The sequence below is a fragment of the Pan troglodytes genome, chromosome 4, assembly GCF_028858775.2.
Source record: "Pan troglodytes isolate AG18354 chromosome 4, NHGRI_mPanTro3-v2.0_pri, whole genome shotgun sequence".
In the NCBI taxonomy this organism is placed as follows: Eukaryota; Metazoa; Chordata; class Mammalia; order Primates; family Hominidae; genus Pan; species Pan troglodytes.
In genome coordinates, this window is record NC_072402.2 from 79,088,725 (window position 1) to 79,108,103 (window position 19,379).

The window sequence follows — 19,379 nt, forward strand, 5'->3', positions numbered from 1 at the left end:
CTCGGGTTGAGGTGTGGCCAGAAGCTATGCCAGCTGAGAAGAGGGGTCTCTAAACAGAGTGGTGTGTATGATGGGAAATAGTGAGGGGAGCTTCCCAGAATCATCAGCCCCTCACCTGACCCAAAGAACTAGCTGTCTTTGTCATCAGCTTTAGAGATAAATGTGTAGGGCTGGTTTCTTGTACTTTCTGAAATTGCGTAGCAGAAACATTTCTTCCATCAAATCTGAGATTTCACTAGAACTCCGCAGAGTCAGCCCACATATATACAGTCCTCTCCCCCAGCTCAGTCCTGTTAAGGCCCAGTTCAGATCTTACCACTTCCACAAAGCTTCCGGCACTATCTATAATATAACTGATATTTCTCTTTGGGAATTACTTGAACCCCAGTGATGACAATTTTTCTTATGTTCATGTCTCATTTCCCACAAGTAGATTGGTTTTTGCATAAAGTCAAGGATCATGTCACATACTCCTTTGTCTCTATTCAGGAGAGTTACTTGGGCCTTGCCCAGAAAACCTATTGTATAAATGTTTGTTTTTGCTGTAGTGGAATCACACAGATGGCTGAATCTGTCATTTACTATGTGACTTTAGGAAAATTACCTAATCTTTTTGAGCCTCGGGTCCTTCATCTATAAGATGGTGATCATAAGAGGGCTTATCTCATAGATTTTTGGCAAGTTAAATGAGGTATGGTGCTATGTGCTTAGTATAGGACCTGAACTTTCATAAGTGCTTAATGTAGGTTTTGTTGAAAGATTTAAAATAGATATATGCCTTTAGCAGACCCAATCTCTCATTTCCACATTTCCTCCTATATGACTGTTTACTACTGAGTAACTACCTATTTGCTGGAAAAATGAAAGTAACTTGGACTTTAAAGATGTCTTTAAAAAAAAAAAACTCATGTCTTAGTTAGCTCAGGCTGCTATAACAAAATGCTATAGACTGGGTGTCCTAAACAGCAGAAATTTATTTCTCACAATTCTAGAGACTTGAAGTCCAAGATCAAGTCCAAGATCTCTCTCTCTCTTGCTCTCTCTCTCTCTCTATATATATATATATATATTCAGCGCCTATATATAGAGAATATGTGTATATATATTCAGTGCCTACATATATATAGAGAGAGAGAGGAGACAGATGAGGACACAGCAGGAAGATATATACATCTGTCTCCCTCTCTCTATATATAGGCACTGAATATATATATAGGCACTGAAAAATATATATATATATATATATATAGAGAGAGAGAGAGAGAGAGAGAGAGATGTATATATCTTCCTGCTGTGTCTTCATGTCTCCTCTCTCTGAGAGAAAGAGAGGGCTCTGATGTCTCTTCCTTTCCTTATAAGGACACTAATCCCATGATGGGGGCTCCACTGTCATAAGCTCATCTCGATCTAACTGCCAACTAAAGGCTCCACCTTCAAATACCATTACCTTGGGGATTAGGGCTTCATCATCGGCGTCTAGGCAGGATGCAAACATTCAGTGCCTAGCAACTCTCTTTTTCGACACTGAGGGATAAAAGGCAGAAAAAGGGGAGAGTAAAGAAGAAGTAAGTAAAGAAACACAGGACCAAGGGAAGCAGAGAAACTACTTCTTTTTTCTACACGCTTCTCTCCCATGACAGCTTCCTGCTAGCACCTAACAGTAGATATCTGAGGGTGGGGCCTGAGGCTGCAGCCAGGAGCACAGGGTTCTGCTTTAATGAGGGGCTGTGCACGGCACAGTCTTTGCCTGCTGAGGTGAGCTGAAGCCTCTGTGAGGGGACCGGCACCCAAGGGAGGGAGGCTGAGCCTGCGGGGGCCAAGGGAGAAGAAGGGCTAAGGCCCCAAGGGCTTTGTGAGGGCACTGGGTGAGAAAACTGTCTGCCAGTCACCCTCACGCACAAGGTCAGGGCGGCATGGAGCAGCCTCCTGGTTAGAACAGACCTGTCCCCACCCAGCAAAATAGGAGGGGCCTGAGAGAAAGATGAGACCGAATCCATGTTGACAGGATTCCTGTACTCAGCCCAACCTGTAACAGCCGTTTCAGAAAACCCCAGCCCACATGGGCTCAAAGGGGGCTGGCTGCTTGGCTTACACAGAGACATTTGAAAGCAGATAGCGCTTTGAAACATTCATGTGAGATTCAAAACAGGGACAAAAAGCTGATGGGGCAATGAGGGAGGGGGTTTCAGAAAGTTAGAAACTATTGATAAAATCTTGACATTTCTTAGGGAATTCATGCTTCCCCATGCAAAGTGAGTGGAGAAGGAAACTAGAAAATGGTTCCAGCACAAATGAGGGGTTAACCATCTCCGCATTTTTAAATCTTCACAGGACTTCCCTCCAAAGTTTACATAATCCCAGATTATTTCTCAGAAGTGTTATATCAAAGTACAGCATTATTATTTTGAAGTAAAACTCACAACACTAGAGTTTGAATTTATTTAGACCTATGATGATGTTTCATTTCTTTTGTCAATATCGCCAAACATGTCTAAATTCATATGGACAGAGAAACTGAGGAACCAGGAAGGGTTACACACAAATCAGTGTGAGCAACTCCACAGCCTAGAGAGTACCAAGGGAGAGGGCAGGATATGGTGTTAGTTGTCCCAACTCAGGGTCTGAGGCAGGGCCTCAGGAGGAGGTATAGTCCTAGATGCTTCAGAGAACAGGACCAGAGCTAACGAGGAGGAATGACAGAGAGGCAGGTTTCCGCTCAATGCAGTCGAGAATTTCCCAATAGAACAAGATGCCCTGTGAGTTGTTGAGTGTCCCTTCCTCCTGCTGGAAGTTTTCAAGTTCAGACTGGATGACCATTACCAGAGATTAGGAAGGGGACATGAGGTTTGCCACTCTGCTTCGATGTTCTGCCCCTGCCAGGGGCCCAGGGTGCAGATGAGGGAGAGGCAGGAAGTGTTTGTGGCTGTGATCCTGATAGGAATCTTCAAAGACCCAGGCGCTGCCCTGTATCAGCCCAGGCTTCTTTCTTTACTCTCTTCTGGTCAACCTGTCTTCCTCGGCTCCCTAAGCCATTCTGAGCCCACTGGAACTTTTTACACTTGACTTCCACTTGGGTTAAGTACCTGCTTCCTGATGTGTGAAGTAGCCTTTTATTCGTTTTGGTGTTAAACAGACCTCTTTCAAGTTAGAATATGCTCCCTACTTACAGTATTCTGGGATTTTGAGAATGATTCCGTGCAGCTACTGTCTGACTTTCTTTATCATTCTATAGCCTCTCCTAGATTTCGTCTTCCAAACCATGACCCTCATGTATCAAATCCTTTTCATACTAAAACCTGTTAGTCACCTTGATAGTTTTGCTGTCCTTTGGATCTTTTCCACCTCTTTTTGTGCCTTCTTCAAGTGGAATGCCTGGAACCTTTGGCAGGTTTTCAGCTTATATATACTACAGTTTTATACATGTTTACTCTGTTGGAAACAGTGTGATGTATATTTTTAAAAATGCATGATTTTGGGGCATAGAAAGTACTGGATCTTTTACTGACTGATGGGCTGCACAACTCTGGGTAAGTTATTTAACCAGCCACTTTGAGCATCAATTTCCACATTTGCAAAATGGAGAGAAGAATATGTACCTCTGTCATTCATGAGGATAAACAATGTGGCATTTAAAAGCTAGGTATATTGCCTTGCACACAGTAGGCACTAAATAATTTAAAGGAGGAGAAGAAAGAGAAAGTTCCCATTGTTGGTTACGTCTTTTCAATAGTGGAAGACATAATTTAATGTAATAGGTAAGAAACATTTTTATAAAGTACTTTTTGAACCTCTCTGTAAGATTCAAATTTCTCTTGGTCATATTCATTTAAATTGGTCTATTTTGGTCATGTACGTAAAAACATTGCGTTTCTATTATTAAATGTAAATTAAACTTATGGCCTTGCATCTTTACTAACATAAGTAGATAATATATGAGACATATACAGTGTTAGACCATTGTCTTCTGTTTACTGTTTAGACAGCGTTAACATCTCCCGGAAGCAAGAGCTATGGCGGGAGAAGTGGGAGAGGCACAACTTGCCAAGCAGAAGCCTCTCTCGGCGTTCCATCAGCAAGGAGAGATGGGTGGAGACACTGGTGGTGGCCGACACAAAGATGATTGAATACCATGGGAGTGAGAATGTGGAGTCCTACATCCTCACCATCATGAACATGGTATGCCAGACTACCTGGGGACTGGGGCAGCTAGTGAACAGATGTCATTAGAAATGCTTACATAAATAAATAAGAAAGGCCTTTTTGGGGTCCTTTTAACTTATTTTTATAAACATATATGTGAATCTAGTACCTGCCTAAGGATGAATATGGATGGAAATTCAGGATGAATTAGTCTTTCCCTTAAAGATGTGTATCCTGGGAACATTTTATAATTTATTAGTTACATACTTCTGGTAGGTATTTTCCAAGTGACTCAATCCTTTTCGTGTGGCTTTGTCTCATCAGTTTATGTTAGTAAACCGAAGGAGTAAACTGAGGCAAAGAACTAGAACATAATTTCCTCAAAGTAGTTAGAAATAGAATTGGAATAAAGTTAATGACTCTTAATTTCAAGCTTTCTCTTTGCATTATTGATGTTTTCTGCCTTCAAGAAGATGTTAGTCCTATTGAGGTGGGAAAAGGTATTTGCCTGAGTAACTGATAATAAAAGAGGAGAATACTGTGAGCTGGGTTAAGAAAAGAAAAATGTTAATCCTTCAAACACACAGCCAAGCTATCACCCTGAAAGATTTTGTTTAAATATTGTAATGTGGAATGAGCTGTGGGCATATTTCACTCTTCTTAGCACACCGCCAAACATTTCTGACCTATAAGAAAACCTTTATTTTATGTGCATTACAATGCTATTTTCTTCTCTGGTATTTATTTATTATCTCTTCGTGTGGAGCTAATGGTTTTCTATTTCTGACCCTAGGTCACTGGGTTGTTCCATAACCCAAGCATTGGCAATGCAATTCACATTGTTGTGGTTCGGCTCATTCTACTCGAAGAAGAAGAGGTAACATTTTTTCCCTTCACTCTTCTGCTATATATCCTCACACTTCCTACCTTCTTTTTTTCAGGGGAGTTCTTGGTAGACAAGAAAGAGGGTACCAGAAAGTGTTTGGAAGCCCATTGAGAAGGAAAATATTATTTCTGTGTTATTCCCTTGGGAGTTCAGTGATACTGAGCGGGATATGGATAACATTTCCAAAATATACATAGTTGAAATCTCTTGACAGTCATTGTATCTAATAACATACACATGAGACTCACCGCAGTCACTAAAGATGTTCTGCAAAAGAAATAGACTAAATCATGACATGGTTGGATGGTTTCAGTAAAAGGTAAGAAAGACATGGAAATGTCGAACCTTTGATACTATTAATTTACTTCTTGCATATTTAACACAAGTCTCTCAGATTTGGGACCTCTTGTCTATCTGCACATTTACCTTTGGGGATTTCATCTATTCTCAGAGATGATGTAAAGTAAACATAAGACTTAATATGTAAGTCTTAATATATAAGACTTAAATGTAAGTCTTATATAAATGTAAGAGACTTATATGTTATCTATGTCCTGAGACCCTCAATTGATACATCCAGCCTAGACCTCTTCCTTGGGCTTCAGGCTCGTATCCAATTACTTGAAATCTCCACCTGGAGGTGTCAAAGTCCATTCAATCTTGAAAACTTAATAAATCCAGAATGGAACCTTGATTACTCCCTTCCTAAATAATCTCAGTTCTGCCACCTCCATTCCCCAAATCACCACCTTACCCAACAGTACTATTATGCATTGGTTACATAAGCCCAGGAGATATTCTTGATTCCTTTTTTCATATCTTTCACATCCAATAGCAAGGAGCACTGTGGTCTTACTTCCAAAATACGTATCATCTCTGCAGTCATCACATTGGTTTGGCCTTATCATATCTTGCATAGGCTACTGCAGTGAACTCCCAAATGGTTGTTTCCTATTTTCAACCTTGCCATCAGAATTCATTCTCCATGGATGATCATTTTAAATGCAGCCATAATTGATCATTTTAAATACAAACTGAAGTGCTGCACTGCACAAAACCCTTTAATGTCTTTCTGGGTTTTTTTTAGAACAAATTCAAAATTTCTTGCTGTGACCTGTGGTGACTTTCATGATCTTTCCTCCATCTACCTTTCTGGTCTTTGCTTATGTTACTCTCTTCCTTGTTTCCTACTCTCATACTCACTGTCCATGCACTTGTGGTTCCCAATGCCTGAAACATCTCTCTCCTGGTTCTGCACATGACTGGCGCCTTCTCATGCCTTATGCCCCGTGTAAATGCTGCCTCTTCAGAGAGGTCTCAGTGACCAATTTATTCAAAGTAGACCCCTCTTATTGCTTTTCATCACAGAATGATGGCAGTCTCACAATTCATCATGATTCTGTGTATTTGTTTACTCTTTTTTTGCTTATCACAGCCTCTACCAGAATGTGAATTCCATGAGGGCGGAAGCCATGTGTCTTTATTCTGTTAGATCCCCAACACCTAAAACAGTGCCTGGGACACAAATGAATGAATGAAGTGAAATGTAATGAATGGTAGGACCAGCCAACTGATGAAATGCCCTTGAAATCTATAGAGCTTAACCAGCAGCTAGGATATGTAAAGAACGGCATCATTCAGCTTCCCATCAGCAAGAGACCTGCAGTCAAAATGCCAAGGGAGGGCTTATTGTTTTCTTGACAGGAAAAATCTCCACGATTGTGTGTGTTAGATTATTTTTAAAACAATCTGTGGAGTGGGGATCCATTTTTTCTTCTTTCCCCTGTAACCCGGTCTCCCTTTGTCACCTAAAACCTACTTTGGGTATCTTGGAATACCAATGGGTATGTCATGTCCCTTCATGTGGTCTTTTTATTAAGAAAATGTATTCAAAACTTGGAAAACAGGCAACATGAAAACTATATATCCTTTCGACATTTAAAGATACCTATCTTACTCTATGAAAATGTAACTGCTTGTTTACCATTGATTGGGGCACAGATGTGGTAAAGTTAGATGTTGACATGTAGAAAATGATAGGGTACAAATGGTTTTTGCCTAGTAGAGGTGAAAATGATTTATGTCCAGCAGAGAAGATAATTCTGAAGATGGTTTTATTGGTTGGCGGAACCAGACCAATAAAAATTGGTACCTAATTTTGTATCTAACTTAGCAATCTCATTCAGCAGTTCTCCCACACTGGCTATAGCTGCATCAGTTTTTTGCATCTGCCTTTGAACTAGCTTTGCCATCTTGCCTATCCCCTCATTAAGGAGCCAAATTATCTTGCCTGTCTCCTCACTAATGAGTTAAATACATCTTGAACATGTGCTCATTATATATTTGTATGAAAATTGTGTTTTTGACTTTTGAAAAGCATGCTTTGATACCTTGGAGAAAAAAATTTTACTTTGTCATACTGGTTGAGCACATAGGCATTCCTAGATACAAATGTGAAGAAACATTTAGCATTTTCGACCAAAAAAAAAGAAGAAGAAAGCTACTTCTGGGAGTAAGAAGGAAAAATCCTTGGGTTTGAACTGCTTTCATATAAAACAGAAGGAAAAATCTTGACCCTCTGTAGTCCCAGCAGCACCACTGGTAGGATTTCATAATATGGCTTCCACGGATCAGGCCCCTTTAAACTCCACGTCTCTTCATTCCCAAGAAATAATGTCACCAGGGCATCTCCATGGCATGTTGATGCCAGTGAAGTTGTTTGAAGGAGCTTGATTGGCCTCTGCCCCCTGAATCCATCACAATCACATTGTTTCTCCTCTTCTCTACCAACCTGGTTTTGCAAACGTAAAGAGACACACATGACTTGCTTCAGGAAGCCATGGCTCTCTACCTCCCACTTGCCAAATATTATCCTCGTTCAAGCTTTTACGGAGTCTCTAATTGGCACAGAGTTCACAAGTTAACAGCAGAATTGCAGTCCACAATTCTCATTTTCCTAATTCCCAGGAAATGGCTCAAGCCATTCTTCACATCTGTGACTAATAAGCAGCTCAACTACGAACAGCAATGATTCCAGCCCTTAACTAATGTCAAGATGGCAGGCACAGGAAGCAGAGTGTGAGGTTCAGTGCTGTGACTCCTTTGAGCAAGTTGACCTGAGTTCAGCAACTCTAAGGAAGGTACATCATTGCTCCATGTCCATTTTTCTTAATTTGTAATGAGAAGAGAGTTGTGGAACATCAGGCATATGTCACACCTTGTGGTAGCACCAGGGATGCAAATGTGAACACAAGTCCCATTTCCTGATTCTGAGGAACTTTGAGACTACTGCACAAAAGCACAAAAATAGCAAATTTCAAGTTGAGATTGGCATGAGTATAAAAGTACTGGGATAGGAAAGGGTAGTTGGATGTCTAAGCTGGGATTTTAGAAAATAAAAAGGAATTAGCTAGTGAGGAAGTGATACGGTTAGGCTAATTGAAACATGGGGGTGGTTTCCCCCATGCTGTTCTTGTGACAGTGAGAGAGTTCTCATGAGATCTGATGGTTTAATAAGGGGCTCTTCCCCCTCTGCTTGGCACTTCTCCTTCCTTCCACCTTGTGAAGAAGGTGCCTTGCTTCCCCTTCACCTTCCACCATGATTGTAAGTTTCCTGAGGCCTCCCAAGCCATGCTGAACTGTGAGCCAATTAAACCTCTTTCCCTTATAAATTACCCAGTCTTGGGCAGTTATTTATAGCAATGTGAAAATGGACTAATACAGGAAGGAAATTCCAGGTGGAGGGACCTGCATGGGCAATGGCTTTATTCTTAAACCAACAATATGCATATGAAAGGCAGTGGACATATCACTGATGTTGGACCACACAATGGGAGGTTGAGAAGTCTTGCTGTGATACAAAGGAAACAAAGTGATTGTGCTGGAGACAGGAGAGAAAGCAGCCAATCAAAACCTGCCCACTTCCACTCACACTTCGGTTTGTCCGGTGTTGCTCATGTCTGCACGTGACATTACCATCCTTTCAGTTGCAGAGGCCAGAAATCTCGATGCACTGATGATACCTCCTTCTCTCCCTCCCATGTCAAGTCTGTTATCAGGTACTGACCATTTATCTGACCATCTCCATTTATATCACTTCAATTCAAGCTACAGTTATCTCTTTTCTGGACTATAGTGGTATATACTTTCTGGTCTACTCAAAACCAGTTGGATTTCTTTTCATCTTGTTTCCTCAGTGTAGTCAAGTAGTCAAGATAATCTGAAAATGGTAATCTGATCATATCCACCCTCCTGCCACCCTTTCTCCAACCCCCACACCTGGCTTAGTTTAGTCCAGTGGTTTTCTGATTCCCTTTCTCATCTCTCGCTATTCCTGCCTTTGCTCTTGAGAGGTAGCAATAGTCTTATTCATCAGGCTTTTTCAAGGCCTGCCACTGGTCTTGTTGTTGCCTGGACTGTCTTCTTGTCTTCACTTAGTTAACAGCCTAATCTCTCAGATCACAGCTCCAGTGTCACTTCCTTGGGGAAGCCTTTCCTGACCCCCTTTCCTAGTAAGATTCTGTTATTGACTCCCATAAAACTACATTTCTTCTCCACAGCATGTTTCACAGTTGTAATCTTAGATCTATTTAATCGATACAGTTTCCTCAATTAGTATGTAAGACTTAAGAGCAGAGGTTGAGTTTGGTGTTGCTCACTGGTATATAATAGACCCTCAATAAATATTTGTTCAAATACTAAATAGGAGAAAGTGTGCAAATGAGGCCAGCAGTCTGTCAGTGAACCAGGGCCAATGGCAGCCAAGTTGCTGTGGGCCTTGTGGCCACATAAGGACTTTGGATCTAATCCTGTGGGATACTCTAGATTATTCCAAACCAACAAATGGAGTTAGAGAGATCACTCAGGCTCTGTGGAAAGTGTGTGAGGTGGGGAATCCCGAGATTGGGTCTCTGAGGTAGATTCCTTTTATCAGTGACTTTCTATCACTCTTGTCTTTCTTATTCTAAATAAATCTCATGGGTAACACCATTTGGGGCTTTATTTTTCTGCGGTGGTTTCAACAGACCTTGAGGTTAGGCTATATACATAAAATGCATGTTTGTCAGTTACCACCATCTAAAGACCACTATGGGGTTTCATCACATTTTGAGAATAAATTGGAGTATTGGGTGTAAAACTCACTTTGGAACAATTTGGAGGCTTTCTCATAGGCGAGATAGTCATATTTCAAAGCAGTGGAAACTGAGGTAACTGATGTATACAAAACCATGTTCTGAAAAGACGTGTCAAACATATTAAGAAGCCATGGGCCAAGAAAACAGACAGTGAGTTCAGATAGGAGCCAGCTTGCTCTCACTCCTGTCATGTCCCTGTCTATCCCTGAATTGAGCTCTGATTTTCATTTTATGGCCCAAATTCTATCCTTTTAATTTTCTCCTAGGACTTGGACACAAACTTGACCTCTAAGCCCTTTCTGTTTTAGACCAATTTGTTTGGTGGGCCCCCCTGCTCCCCTCTTGGGTTGGGGGTTAGGGATGGGATTAGACTCTTTCCTCCAATTCTTGTGAGCAGCTTGACATCACAGAGAGTACCAGATTTATCATTAGATCCACTGCTTGCTAGCCATATAATTTTGGTAGGTTGTTTAACTTGTCTGTGTCTCCATTTCCTCATTTTGTAAAATAGTGATAATTATATGTATTTCATAGCATTGTCATGAGAATCAAATGTCTTCATTCATGTAATACTTAGCATAGTATCTGGCTTGTAGAAACTGCTCAATAAATGTTACTTGTTAATATCAGTCTTATTATTTTTATCATCATCATCATTTAGCTCCCACAAAAACCCTGTAAGCTTATTAATACTATGCTTAATTCACAAGGACTTCAAAATCCTTGGAGGAAAATAAAAGACCTAAAGGACAAAATCAGGGTCATATGATGTTGGAGACTTCTTTTAAGAACAAGATAGAGACAAAACTGGAATGAGAGTGAGTCGGATGAAGCCAAATGAATCCCATCCTAGGTGACTATGCCATCCAGTGGAGGAGCCTAATGGCATTGGTGGGGCTTGAAGGTACAGCAGTAGGGCTGACAGCAGCAGGAAGGAGACAACCGCTTTCACAAAGAAATTCTTCTTGGTGTACTGAGAGTGGTTTAGTGTTGAGTCTACTCTTTTTTGGAAACTCTAGAGTTAAAAGCCTGTTGATTTTAAAAATTCAGGCTGGTGGTTTACCCCTCCCCCCAGCTGATGTGTGGGTCTGTATTGTTCTTTCAGGGTAAATGTCAAAAATACTGGCAAAGAATTTTTAGACTTATTCTCTCTCTCTCTCTCTCTGTGTGTGTGTGTGTGTGTGTGTAAGATAGAGTCTCACTCTGTCAAGCAGGCTGGAGTGCAGTGGCACATAGTTCACTGTATCTTTGAATTACTGGGGTCAAGCCATCCTCCCACCTCAGCCTTCCAAGTAGCTAGGAATACAGGCACTTGCAACGATGCCTAGCTATATTTTTTTAAAGATGGGGTCTCACTACGTTGCCCAAGCTGGTCTTGAACCTTAAAAAAAAAGTATCCTTTCCTCTGGTAATCAGATGAGTTGTCCCTTAGACACATGAGAAGTTTCAGATTAAACCTTTTACAGCTTGTCTCTTCTCTGCTCATCCTCTTTCTTTCAGTAGCGTAAGCCTGACTACCAGAGCATGGTCAGATTGTGCACTGAGTCAAAAACTGCTATCAGAAATTCCAAGAGAAATCAATACAAGATTTTCTCATTATAGAGAGAGCTTACAAAGAGCGAGAACAATTTTTAACAAAAGCCATGTTCTTGCAAAATTATTTCCCATGTGGAGCTATTTTATGAGCTTTCTATGATTTCCTCTAGGTCAGCTTCCTGTCCTGTTAATTCACATACAAAATGTATAGAAAAGGGGAAGTGGAAAGTGAATTGGATTAGCTTGAGAAGATGAAGTGAAAAAAAATAAACAAAAAGAGGAATCTATTTTTGTTTGCAAAGGAAATGAGGAAAAAATAGTGTGAATGGGGGTTTGTTTTGACATGCTCAGTTTCCAGGATGCTTTACGGAAAATGTTTAGCACAAGTTCCCTCGCATTTATTGTGAGCCATCATAGTCTCTCTGAAGTCCTGTTGCATTTTTTGTGTGCTTAGGGCTGCCTCAATTTAATCCATAACTAATTACTATTCTCAAGGCTCCTGTGATCAAGAGCATACAATAAATTAAATGAGTGTTTCTTGGACTTAACCCCTTCTGAGACTTGGAGATTAAGAAGCTGAAAAGGTTGAAAAAAATGTGCTCAATTACAGCTTTCTGGAAGAGCTGTGACATTTAATAGAAAAGACACTGTCACTGAATTTGTGTTAAATGTCACATATTGCAGATGAAAGTTCTACACAGGGGCGAAGTATCAAGCTGTAGGTAATCATCAACTCAATTAATTGTACACTTGCTTTGTCTGCACGAGGAACTTTAAATAGGAATAGGAAGAAAGCAAGAAAGATTTTGAGAGTAGACTTAAAGCCCTAGCATTTTTTCTCTTCATCAATGACTATCTCTCAGGTTATTCCAGAATTACTCTTATAGCAAAACTGGAATGTAAGAAGAATCTCCTATGTTGAGATTTTATTTTACTATTCAGCTTCTTTCCCTCTCCTTTACTCCTTCCGCAACAGCTCTGCTGCTAGAAAATCTCAACAACCATGCAGACCTGCCCATATATTTAGATGGTCCAACCTTAACGTGGTTCTCACTACTGCTTGATCACTTTTTCTCTGTTATCCTCCTTATTCCTGTCAAGAACTAGGCAGGGTCTGTTTTAGTCCATCATCTGCTGCTCCATTCTCTATAACAGAATATCACAGAGTAGGTCATTTATAAAGAACAGAAGTTTATTTGGCCCATAGTTCTTGAGACTGGGAAGTCCAAGATCATGGCACTAGCATCTGGTGAGTGTCATTCCATGGTGGAAGGCATCACATGGCAAGCAAGCATCCAAGATAGAGAGAGAAAATAGGGCTGAACTCATCCTTTTCATCCCTGCAGTAACAAACTCACTCCCGTGGTAACAACATTAATCCATTTACAAGGGCTCTTAATCACCTCTTAAAGGTCCTACCTCCCAATATCTTTACATTGGCAAACAAATTTCAACATGAGTTTTTGAGGGGAGATTCAAGCCATAGCAATCTGAGATTTTACCCTACTTGCAAGCTAACAAGTTAGTCTGCCGTGCTTTTATGAATGCAATGCTGGCAGAAGACATGAAAATCCTGAGTCACAGACAAAGGACTTTATTGCTCACAGCATAATGGGACACGAGCATCTGTACCTGTCCCTCTTGTCCCATAATTTGCACCGGGGTGTTGCAGGCAGCCCAAGTGTATGCTATGCATACAGTGGGTTTTATCCCAGCTTAGGACCCCCAAAATAAGAAAGCCTCAATCCTTTAAAACAGATTGTAAGCAAACGTGTCCAACTTTTGCCCCAGAGGAAGCCATCACCTTTATTATTATGGACATAAAGTAAATCCTTCCTTTTCCCTGGAAAAAGACTATCTTCTAAGGCTGTTTCCTTTACAACAGCCTTCAAAGGATACTCTGGAACAAAACCTATATCTTTGCTCAGATGATGTGCAGAAACATGAGACACCCATGTAGAATCTTCTACTAGCAGTTCCTATTACAGGCACTGCCCCTTCCCTAATCCACAGGAGAACTTGCCTCTTGTTAACTTACCACAAAGCCTCCCATTCACCTAGTCTTCACTTTTTCTGGCCTAATGGATATATTCTCTCCTTTTCTCCTTTCCTTCATGGGTGGTGTGCATCCTCAGTTTTGTCAGTCAGTATATCTGCTGTAAACCAGGATATATTCAGTGCCTGAGACAAGGAGAAGAATAAACCTCAATTCTTGTTCTGGAGGCGCTAAGAGGAAAGCAGGCATACAATTTGATTATTATGACCTTGCACAGCGAGTGCTGTGAACCAAGTATGAAGAAGGTATATTGGCAGGAAGCTAAACCAGACTAGGGGGCAGGGAAAGCTCCCTGGAAATGCCCAAATTAAATCTTAAAGAATGAATAGAGGTTGAATGGGTTAAAGGGGGTAAGAGAAAAAGACAATCTAGGAAGAGGGAACATCTTGAAGAAAGGAAGGTGTGTGGGAGTATGTGAGGGAGATCTGAGGGAGTGCTAATACAAGCAGTTGTTGCTAAAGCATAAACCGTGAGGTTGCAAATGAAAGGAGAGCTTCCTGGAGGCTAGACTTCGAAGGATCTTGAGCCATGGGTCATGATATGGACAGACTTTTGTTTTGATCCACCTGCCAACAGTGAGGAGGATGGATTTGAAGAGGGCCTGGATATTGTAAACCAAGCATAAAATGAAGGTTTGGGCTAAGGACAGTAGGTAGCAAAGATAGTAAAGACAGTAAAGGTAGCAAAGACAGTAGGTAGAGGAGGTAAAATTAGCAGCACATGATGACAGATTGGGATGCAGGATATGGGAGGAGAGGGGGATAACAAGACACTGGCATTTCTAGATTGGGCAACTGAGTTGATGGTGGTTCCTGCAACCACAGAAGGCACAGAAGGAATCGCAGGTTAAAGTGGGAGGAAAGGATTTCGGGGATGCTGAGTTGAAAGTACCTGTGGAGGTGACCATCAGGAGATTTAGGTTCATAAATTTGAACTCGGAGAGATTTGGAATGAGATACAGATGTGGGAGCCAACAATCATATTTTGGAGTGATTTCCAAAAATATGACTGATTGAGAGTGAACTAAGCAATGAACCAAAGGAAGGACAGAAGAAGAAGGGCTCACAGAGGAGCCCAGAAAGTGGACAAAGAGTAAGAAGAGGACAGAGGTAAGAATCTCGAAAGAAGAGGTTATCTGCTTTTCTGTTTGTCTCCTCACTGAGGGTAGGATTGTGAGGTTGAGGAGTAGAAATAAGCCATAATCATGCATTGGTTAATTACTAAGTCTTTCCAGTGATTCAAAGCAGAGTTTAGAGAAGTCCTCAATAGTTTGGAAACCACTAGTCCTAAACTCATAGCTGCAAACCTGTGTTCCAAGCCCTGCTCTGCCAATGCCTGCTTTGTGACTTGGCTAAGATACTGTCCCTCACTGTTTAAATGAGAGTATTAAATGCATAATTCCTGAGGCCCTTCAGGGAAATGGGCTCTTCATTATGATGAAAACATTGGAGGCAGCATTTGGAATGCAACATCTGGAAGATGACTCTGCTTTCTCCACAACGATGAAGGTGGGTCCTTGCTGACACTGAATTTGGTTCAGGAATGTGGGAGACTGGACCTTTGTAAACATTCGCTTTTTCTAAACAGACACACATAGATTGGAATGTAAGATTTTCAAACTGGTGATTCAAGCCAATGTATAAAAGGACAACATTGAAAGGTAGAGCTTTTCAGATCCAATCAAATCCCCCTTTCAACAGTGTGCCCTTGCCAGGGACCCTGTGAGCTAAGGGAGAACAAGAGCGCTATTTCTGCCTGTGTAGCTGCTTCAACTCTAATAAGCTTTTATATTCATGGCTATTGAATTAGGGATCTTAATTAACTTTAGCATGGATGTATCCATGTGTGAGTGTGTGGATGTAGAATACTGTGGGGGTGTGTGTGTATGTGTATGTGTGTGTATGTATGTGTGTGTGTATGTGGATCTGTGTGTATATGAGTATGTGGGTGTGTGTGTATGTATGTGGGGGTGTGGGGGTGTGTATGTAAGTGGGTGTGTGTATGTGAGTATGTGGATCTGTGTGTATGTATGTGGGGGTGTGTGTGTATGTGAGTATGTGGGTGTATGTGTATGTGAGTATGTGGATCTGTGTGTATGTGTGTATGTGAGTATGTGGATGTGTGTGTATGTGGATGTGTGTGTATATGTATGTGGGTGTGTGTGTATGTGAGTGTGTGGATATGAGTGTGGATGTGTGTGTATGTATGTGGGTTTGTATGTATGTGAGTGTGTATGTGAGTATGTGGGTGTGTGTGTATGTGAGTATGTGAGTTTGATGTGTATGTATGTGGGTGTGTGTGTATGTGAGTATGTGGGTGTGTGTGTATGTGAGTATGTGGATGTGTGTGGGTATGTATATGGTTGTGTGTGTGTGTATGTGGGTGTGTGTGTGTATGTGAGTGTGTGGGTGTATGGGTATGTGAGTATATGGATGTGTGTGGGTATGTATATGGTTGTGTGTGTATGTATGTGGATGTGTGTGTGTTTGTGAGTATGTGGGTGTGTATGGGTATGTGAGTATGTGGCTTTGTGGTTGTGTGAATGCATGGGCTCTTCCTACCCACTGTAACTCGTCTGAAAGACTACAGGTTCCCTTTGATTCAAAGGTATGAGTTCTCACATATAATCAGTGAGTAATCTGCATAGGATCATACCAGAAAGTGTTATAAGATCTTCTATTGCAACCCTCCAGCCTTGGTTCAGACCAGTTATTTTTAAGGTGTTTTTGTATTTTTCTGTTTGTTTTGAGTTCATTGTACATTCACATGCAGTTGTAAGAAATAGTACAGAGAAATTCCTATTACCCTTCATTCATTTTCTCCTAATGGTAACATCTTGTGTAATCTTAGTACAATATGACAACTCAGAATGTGATAGTCCAACAATTCCACCTACCCTCAGATGCACACAGTGGTGTGTGCATGTGCATAATCATGTGTGTATACATTCAGTTCTATGCGATTTTTGTCACACATATAGGTTTGTGTGACCATCACCACAATTAACATTAGAACAGTTCCCTCACAAGCATCCCTTGTGCTACCCTTTCATACCTTTTATACTTCCCTTCCACACCTTTTATACTTCCCTTCCACCTACCTACCTGATCCCTGATAAGCACTAATCTGCTCTGTGATAATACATCTGTATGATTTTTGTCATTTCAAGAATGTCATATAAATGGAATAATACCGGATATAACTTTTGAGACTGGATTTTTTTCATTCAGCATAATTCCCTTGAGATCCATTGAAATTGTGTGTATCAAGAGTTTTCCCCCTTTTTGCTGAGTGGTATTCTATGATATGTACCTATTTGTTTAAGTATTCACCCACTGAGGGACATTTGGGTTGTTTCCAGTTTTTAGCTCCTATGAATAAAACTACTATAGACGTTCAACTACAGGTTTTTGTGTGAACATAAGTCCTCGCTTCTCTGGAATAAAGGCACAGGAATGTAACTGCTAAGTTATATGGTCATTGCCTATGTAGGGTTTTGTTTGTTTGTTTGTTTGTTTGTTTGTTTTTTGAGATAGAGTCTCGCTTTTGCCGTTCAGGCTGGAGTGCAGTGGCACGATCTCGGCCCACTGCAACCTCCGACTCCCGGATTCAAGCAATTCTCCTGCCTCAACCCCCTGAGTAGCTGGGATTAAGACACCCACCACCATACCAGACTAATTTTTGTACTTTTGATAGGGACGGGGTTTCACCATGTTGGCCAGGCTGGTCTCAAACTCCTGACCTCAGGTGATCCACCCATCTCAGCCTCCCAAAGTGCTGGGATTACAGGTGTGAGACACCCCGCCCGGCCACCTATGTAGTATTTTTAAGAAACTACCAAACTGTTTTTCCATAATGACTGCACCATTTTCCACTCTCACCAGCAGTGAATGATTCAGTTTTACCACATCCTCACCAGCATTTGGGTGTTGTCATGATTTTTTATTTTACCCATTCTGGTAAATGTGTAGTAATATATCATTGTGGTTTTAACTTGCAATTCCCTGCTAGCTAGTAATGTTGAGTATCTTTTTATGTGCTTATTTGCTATCTGTATATCCTCCTTGGTGACATGTCTCTTTATGATATTTGCCTATTTTCTTATTTTTTTTTTATTGTTGAGTTTTGAGAGCTCTTTACATATTTTAAATATGTCTTTCATCAAATATGTGTATTACAAGTATTTTCTTCCACACTGTAGCTCTTTTTATCCTCTTCATAAGGTTTCTCTCAAAGCAAAAGTGTTTAATTTTGATGTGATCCAATTTATCAATTCTTCCTTTTATTAATTGTGTTATTAGTGCCAAGTCTATAAATTCTTTGCCTATCCCTAGGTTCCTAAGATTTTCTATGTTTTTTTCCTAGAAGTTTCATAGTTTCACATTTTATATTTAAGTCTATGATCCATTTTGAGTTAATTTTTGTACCAGCTATGAGGTTTAGATTGAAATTCTTCTTTCTCTTTCTCTCTTTTTGTTTATTTGTTTTTGGCCTGTGGATATCTAGTTGCTCCAGCGCTATATATTTATTTTCCCAAATGCAAATAATGCTTTATTATCTGGATTTGAATTTTTCACTATGAATTTCTTAATCTAAGGCTTTTGCCTTTTTTTTAATACTACACCTTCTGGCCTTCAACTCGTATATTCAAGAAGTGCAGAATAAGTGTAATATTAATTTAAGTAAAAGTTTAACAGATCTACTACATTATAGAGTGCAAATATAGTGATGTATTCCAAAAACAAATGGAATTCATTCCCAGGTCATGATATTCACACAATAAACACACACAGTAGAACTAATGACATATCCTACATGATGCTTGGACTTTACCTATTGGTACAGGATTCATTGTGGAACATTTCACCGATTGAATATGGTTTGGGTAAGAGCTTCCCCATCCCCATGGGCAACATCCTCATGGGCAATGTGAAACATTGTCAAAAGTTTTAGGGAACTGGATGATATCATTACAACAAACAAAAGAAAAGACTGTGGTAGGAAACAGGAGAAAGACTGGAGAAAGAGTATTCTTTTTTATGGAAAATAGCTTTAGAAATCATAATAATTCAGGGAGGACTGTAAAGAATTATGATTTGCTGAACATAGACATGTTCAATTTTATTTGTTCGAAAGTTTATGTCCACTAACTAATTGTATTGATTACTTTCAGACCATTGTTTTTCTATTTTCAAAGGAATGCAAATCCCTATTTTTGGTTTACTTTACATCTCTTTATTAAAATGCATGTTTCATTATTGTTTTAGTCTGAACACCTTTTATTTTGGGCTGACTCTGCTTGCTGTCTGCAGTTTCTCCCAAAAAAACGAAGAAATTGAGAACTTGAGTTGCTATTGAATCAAGATATTTGCCCTGAACTTGATTGTGTCATCAGTGGGAAAGTTACAAGTCTGATAAATGGTGACTGACTTGCAGGGTAAGAGGGAGGAAAAAATCAGCTAAGTATCTGATTAGAATCCTCCAGAGGCCGGGTGTGGAGGCTCACGCCTGTAATCCCAGCCCTTTGGGAGGCCAAGGCAGATGGATCACTTGGGGTCAGGAGTTTGAGATCAGCCTGGCCAACATGGTGAAACCCCGTCTCTACCGAAAAATAGAAAAAGTAGCC

The 19,379-nt window shown here is 40.4% G+C and overlaps 1 protein-coding gene across 2 annotated transcripts in view; it reads left to right on the plus strand.

The window, feature by feature from the left end:
- The window catches only part of ADAMTS12 (ADAM metallopeptidase with thrombospondin type 1 motif 12), a 371,361-nt gene that overhangs the window by 206,623 nt on the left and 145,359 nt on the right, over positions 1 to 19,379 (plus strand). For both annotated transcript variants that reach the window (XM_016953471.3, XM_016953472.4), the window contains exons 4-5: positions 3,980 to 4,176; positions 4,934 to 5,017. In XM_016953471.3, coding sequence (XP_016808960.3) covers positions 3,980 to 4,176; positions 4,934 to 5,017 — 281 coding nt within the window. The remainder of the gene's footprint in view (positions 1 to 3,979; positions 4,177 to 4,933; positions 5,018 to 19,379) is intronic.